At 41.9% G+C, this 6,597-nt stretch overlaps 1 protein-coding gene across 1 annotated transcript; it reads right to left on the bottom strand.

Annotated features, from left to right (window-relative positions):
• Positions 1-450: 450 nt before the first annotated feature.
• hesx1 (HESX homeobox 1) lies at positions 451-4,495 on the bottom strand. Its single transcript, XM_031296854.2, has 4 exons — positions 4,131-4,495; positions 2,433-2,641; positions 1,964-2,065; positions 451-730 (listed from the first exon to the last, which is right to left on the bottom strand). Exons 1-4 carry the CDS (start codon positions 4,249-4,251, stop codon positions 536-538), a joined length of 627 nt encoding a protein of 208 aa, XP_031152714.1. The 5' UTR covers positions 4,252-4,495; the 3' UTR covers positions 451-535.
• Between the last annotated feature and the right edge of the window lie 2,102 nt (positions 4,496-6,597).

Raw genomic sequence — 6,597 nt, 5'->3', positions numbered from 1 at the left:
TATTACATGCACAAAAAGATATATAACACAATAAATGAAAGGAGAAAAAGCCAAAAAGCATAATATGAGCACTTTAAAAACAGTGTCAGAGATCTAAGCAGTAAAAACCTACATAACAACCATGAAACTGATACAGCCTTATGACTTAATGTATACTACAGCGAAGTCATACAAGGGACACACAAGATTCAAATACTTTAATTTGTTTTAATTAGACTTTGTACAGTTTAAAGAACAGAAACCTATTCACATATTAAGACACAAACTGATCCAGAGCAGATCTCATAACAGTCTGATCTGTAAGACAAGAGACGGCATACTTCCTCAGTATGCTTGATAGAGGAAGCTATTTGAGTGTAAACAATAAATCCTGTGTAGGCTTTGTAAGCAAACTGTGACTTTCATTTGTCACCATTTGTGTGCCACGGTTGTCTTTTTGCATGACATTTAGCAGGACGAAAGAGTAAAGACAGAAGCTGGTAGAAACAAATGGAAACAATCCGGGGCATCCAGAAACAGGGCGAGTTCATCAGCATCACTCCTCCTCTTCCTCCACCTCAAGCTGCAGACGAGAGGCGAGCCGCTGGGCGAGATCCAGGTCGCCTCGCACACCCCCCTCTGCCTTCAGTTGACCTATGACCCCGAGGTCAGCCACAGCTGTCTGAACCAGCTGCAGACGGGTTTCTCTGAGGGAACGCCTTAGCTTGGCCCGCCGATTCTGAAACCAGATCTGAGAGAGAGAGGAAAGTTAATGCGGCAGTAGTCTATATCCACGAAGTTCCACTTCCGGGATTGTTCAGGTGCTGCCGGTAATTCCGCCAGTAGTTCCGCCGGATGTCACTCTTTTCGGCCGAATGTCCGTTACCTTCCCCTTCCTTAGTGTTGTAATTCCAAACTCTGGTTGGTTTTATGGTGGATTTCTGAGGACTATGGTTAACTGCTCCTCAGATCTCTGCAGGGTAAATCCAGACCCTAGTCCAGCTAGCTAGACTATCTGTCCAATCTGAGTTTTCTGTTGCACAACTAAAACAACTTTTGAACGTACACATGTTCCAGTATTCCAGAATTTTTACTTTATTTTTTTGATTAAGTATTTCTGTGGCGTAGTCCTAAAACTGTAGAAAAGGCCGTAATATTGTCTCGCTCTCTCTCTCTCTTAAGACGCTCTCTCTCGTATGATCGAGCCAATCAGCGCATCGTGCCCTTCTGTCAATCATTTGCTTCGATTTTCAGAACCACATCCAACTTTACGTGTAACTTCATGTTCAACTTCATGTTCAGGTTGTCATTCATCTGGCATCTCAATAAATCTTCCTGGATCTCAAAGTCAGTCTTCTCTGGTTCAAGTTCTTACCGGGGACCCTGCAGCGGGCCAGTTTTTCAGTACTTTTTACAAAAATTCCCCGCTTCTCCACTGATAAGCTACAAATACTGATAGTGCGAGTCGAGATACAAACAGGGACAGCCCTATCTTCACTCATGAATCCCACAGTTTTACTGGTTTTGGAGCACTGTCTTCTGCAACCTTTTACACCCATTAGATGGAGGCGGGATCAGGAGGGATGTAATAGTAAAATGCTCAAAGGTAAAAAGCAAATTCATTTGCTTATTTATAATATTGAATGATAAAATGAAGTGGGACTACAAACACAGAAATACTAAACATATGTCCAGGGTGGTACGGTATGTTTTTATATATTTCATGGCTGGTGGCTTGTGCATTTAACACACATTATTTCCCCCAAAACAAAAGCCTGGCATTTGGTTATTTTGGGTTTAAACATCCACAGTGGGTTAGCGAGGTATAAGAGGTGAAACGCAGTAACAGCAGCAGAAGCAGCGGAGCTATCTTCATTTCAGAATACAATTTCAGGGTTAAATTCTCAGTGTGTGTGTGTGTGTGTGTGTGTGTGTGTGTGTGTGTGTGTGTGTGTGTGTGTGTGTGCGTGTGCGCTGTATGAACCTGTACTCTGTCCTCGTCCAGGTCCAGCCTCCCTGCCAGCTGCTCCCTCAGCTGGATCCCTGGATAAGGGTTCACCTGAAACACTGTCTCCAGCACATTCACCTGCACACACACACACACACACACGCACACACACGCACACACACACGCACGCACACACACACACGCAAACGCACGCACGCACACACACACGCACGCACACGCACACACACGCACACACACACCCACACACACACACGCACACACACGCACACACACACACGCACGCACACGCACACACACACACACACACACACACACACACACACACACACACACACAGAGAAAGAGAGATAGATTAACAGGCATGTCCTTATTGTTTTTGTTTTATTATAACTGAACTCAGTGTTTGAATGAAAGACAATCCTTTATTAGCATCTATTTATCTGAATGATTAACTGCCAGACTGACAGACTGATTGATTGATTACCTGGCTGTTGGTGAAGGCAGTGCGTGGTCTGCGTCCGATATACCAGTTTGATGGCGGCCTGGGAGAGTTCAGCTGCTGAGGGTGATGATGATGACGATGATGTTGCTGTTGCTGTTGCTGTTGCTGTTGCTGTTGTTGCTGTTGTTGATAACAATGTTGTTGTTTAGAGCACATACTGTTTCCTCTGTTCTCCTTCTCCGCTCCAATCTCTGGATTCACAGGCAAAAATAAAAGAAGAGCAGATCACACATTATACACCTCTCATAAGTAAAGTATGACAAATAATCAATTACCATTAAACTGAAAGAAGGAACCTTTCCATGTTAATATATAATCAAAATTAAACGGCATTGTATTGGGTTAATATTAGCCTTGATTGTATACATTACAGGGATTAGTTTAATATTCATTCCAAAAAAATTTATAATTTAATTGCTACCTATTGTGTACTTTATCCCTTAAGTGCGTGAAACACAGATTTAGTTCCTTTAGTGTTTGTTTAGTTTACAGTTACAGAACAATCGGTAGAGACACCAGAGAAACTGAATGAGCAAGAGTTTGTTTAGATGGTTCCTTTTTTCATCTGTCCTCCCAGAACAGCTTCTCGTAGTTAATTATTTGTTTCAAGAAGCTGCAAAGAATCCAAATGTCCAACAGCCACGGGTTGAATGATAGGAGGGCTGCAATTGGATTCTGCTTGTCCTGAACCAAAATGTTAATTGGAACATTTAAAGCAGGATCTTTAAGACAACAGACAGCATAAGTCCTCAGTACGCTTGATAAAGAAAAGTAAAAAAAAAAAAAAAAATCCTGTGAAGGCTTTGTAAGCAAATTGTGACTTTTATTCGTCAACATTTGGCAAAGGAAGATATTGGAAAACTGAAAATGATTGTAAGTGAATGTACTAAATATAGCAGCTATGTTAGGGGAAATTGGGGAAAATACCAAAACAATACTGAGCTCAGAAGTCTTGTAATTACACAAATGAGATGCATTTATAGAAATTGACTGCTTTCCAAAAAGCAACTTTTACTCTGAAAAGATTTAGAGCCTCTAAAGTTGGATTTTACATCACAAATTTAACCTTCATATGCAGTTACAGTACTGGACGGGATATTGCGTTGCTCTGTGTCATATACCTTTAAATCAAACTAAATGGTGTCAATGTCTGCAAAAATAATCTTTCTATTTTTATTTATTTAACCTTTATTTAACCAGGTAGGCCGTTGAGAACAGGTTCTCATTTGCAACAGCGACCTGGCCAAGAGAAGTGTAAGCGTACAAGACAACATACAGTTTCACATTCAATATAGTGCAAGAAAACAGAATACAATAGGCTACAAAGGTACAGATTAAGTAGGTAGTTCAAAGCCGGCGCAAAGTGAGGTGCAAGTAAGTCGATGGATATGCGAAAGTGGTATGGTGATAACATAATATACATGAAAAGACAATCTTTAACATTGCTGAGATGTAGTAAAGAGTCAGAATACAGTTAGTGCAAAATTGAATTGGCCACTTGAAAATTGTAAATGCATGAAAAGGAAATAATGGGTCAAATCTATCTAATCTAATTTCTATAATTATAAATATTTGTGTACCACTGTAAAGATGCGTAATGATTTATATCAGACTGACAGTTGGTGCTTCATCAATAAGAAACTAACTTATTTTTCCAAGTCAAAACCTTTTGCTCCTCACCTGCCCAGGGTCGGTGGAGTTTCAGGCAGTTTCCAGGTCTTTCCAGCTCCAAACCAAGAATCCGCTCAATGGAGAACGTCGGCCTGCTTTCTGCCCTCACGGGAGCTAGAGTGGACGCCATAATGATTGATCTGCCTAACTGATAAATAAACAGCCCTGTGTGCTAACAAAACTACTGACAACAACCAAAACCCCAAAAAATAGCTCCATGAAACGATTCTCTTTCAATAAAGACGATGATACTATCTACACTGTGGACCTGTCTACTATCAGAGGAGAAGCGGAATGAGTCTGAGGTACATGTGAAGCAGCAGGAAGACAAACTGCTGACTGCTTGTTTGAATGGGAGTCGAGGATTTACACTGGCCACCAATTAGAATTAAGAAGCGGTTTTCCATGTGAATGAGATTCCCCGAGGTTCCATACAGCAGCTAATCTCTGCTCTGTGTGTGTGTGTGTGTGTGTGTGTGTGTGTGTGTGTGTGTGTTACTGAGAGAGAGCTTACATGTAAATTTATAGTTTACTTAGTTTAACAACTCTGCAAAAAGAGAGTATTTGGCAAACTATGCAGGAGACAAAAAGCATCTTTTTGTGTGTGTGTGTGTGTGTGTGTGTTTTCCCTCATGTGAGACACCGTATGAGTGTATGTGTGAGATTAGGATGAGGAGCCTTTTTAAAAACTGTCACCAGTGTCACGCAAACACAAAGCATAATTCTATTCCTTTCTTCTGAATTACCAAAGTAGAAAATCAGTTTAGTTTTCACACTAAAAATCCACCCTTCTGTTACAGGTATGTGATGGCTTTAATCAAATAATAATAATAATAATGATAATGGTGGCAATAATGATGATCCGGTGAGATCCACTAATACTATTAGCCTAATCTGTGTGTGTTGTGATGCAGATGAAGCTCGTAGCGTCTGAATGCAGGTTGAAGCAGCGGGGAGGAAAAGCTTTTCAGAGCCAGATTAGCTCCTAATGAAGGCCTGAAGCAGCTTTAAACTAACTGCACACTTGTTTATTTATCTCCCAATGAAAGGCAAGATGGTATGTAGGGATGTGATGACTACAAGCAGAAGGGGAGGCCATCTTAACTCAGCTTCACTGTGATGGTGTGTGTGTGTCGTCCTCCCGGGGCCAAAACAAAAAAAATCCACACTTTTTCTGACGTTTTTGTCCCACTTTTGGCGTTTTTTTGATGTTGCCGTTTTACACTTCTTTTCACTACCGTGTATAAACACCACGAACACCAACTTATTACTAGTTTTACACTTCTTTTTGGAATTCATGGTCAATAAACCTCATTTATAGGAAATTATACCTAATCCTTGAGTTAAAAAAAAGACTAATATTAAAGGAAGGATGATCACAGTTGGGATACTGTTTCGAAACGTTTCAATTTCTTTTTCAAATGCTAAAAAAAATGGAACAAAACCATCCATCCATCCATCTTCTTCCGCTTATCCGGTAACGGGTCGCGGGGGTAGCTGCTCCAGCAGGGGACCCCAAACTTCCCTTTCCCGAGCCACATTAACCAGCTCCGACTGGGGGATCCCGAGGCGTTCCCAGGCCAGGTTGGAGATATAATCCCTCCACCTAGTCCTGGGTCTTCCCCGAGGCCTCCTCCCAGCTGGACGTGACTGGAACGCCTCCCTAGGGAGGCGCCCAGGGGGCATCCTTACCAGATGCCCGAACCACCTCAACTGGCTCCTTTCGACGCGAAGGAGCAGCGGCTCTACTCCGAGCTCCTCACGGATGACTGAGCTTCTCACCCTATCTCTAAGGGAGACGCCAGCCACCCTCCTGAGGAAACCCATTTCGGCCGCTTGTACCCTAACAAAACCAAATTCAATGAAATTAGAGATCCCATCTTTTGTTGTACTTGCGAAGCGCGTTGTATGGAATCATCCATGTTATTTTTGGTTAATTAAAATTAGGAAGTTAAAAAGCAACCCATATTTCTGATATAGACATTTAGAAAGACAACACAAGGGTTGAATGCATTGTGTTAAAACGTAATACTTGGGTCACTTTCTTTCCGAGACTGAGATGATTAGATGGCTATCAATCTCATGTCTGTGTGTTCAGAGCAAAGCTGGTGCAACAAGGTGATTACTTTAGCTTAGCGTAAAGAGTGGAAGCAGAGGGAAACAGCCACACCACCCAACACCACTAATTAACATGTCGCGTCTACTTGACCCCTACATTAACAGAAAGCCTTCTGCTAACTGCAGCCGTGAGCCTTTGGCTCAGTTAGCAGAGGGCCAGTCTGAATCAACAGAAGTACATTTCCAGGATAAAGCCCGCAGGACCTCTGAAAATGGAAAATGGCCAAATTTTGAAGAAAATATGGACCGTGCAACAAGACAGGCCTGCTTGGTTCTTTTGTGAAATGATTGTAAAGATTTACAGAGCCCATGTTTAAGGTATTTCCTCTCTAACTGGGACGTTTTGGGACCGATTGGT

Source organism: Sander lucioperca, chromosome 16 (genome assembly GCF_008315115.2).
Source record: "Sander lucioperca isolate FBNREF2018 chromosome 16, SLUC_FBN_1.2, whole genome shotgun sequence".
Lineage (NCBI taxonomy): Eukaryota > Metazoa > Chordata > Actinopteri > Perciformes > Percidae > Sander > Sander lucioperca.
Note: the sequence above shows the minus strand (reverse complement) of the source record. Positions and strands in the feature narration are given on the sequence as shown.

Coding starts and splice junctions, on each gene's coding strand:
- hesx1 (XM_031296854.2), bottom strand. CDS start 4,251: ATGGCGTCCACTCTAGCTCCCGTGAGGGCAGAAAGCAGGCCGACGTTC. Junction 2,642..4,130: donor ACTCCACCGACCCTGGGCAG/GTGAGGAGCAAA, acceptor CTGTGAATCCAG/AGATTGGAGCGGAGAAGGAG. Junction 2,066..2,432: donor CTGCCTTCACCAACAGCCAG/GTAATCAATCAA, acceptor GTGTGTGTGCAG/GTGAATGTGCTGGAGACAGT.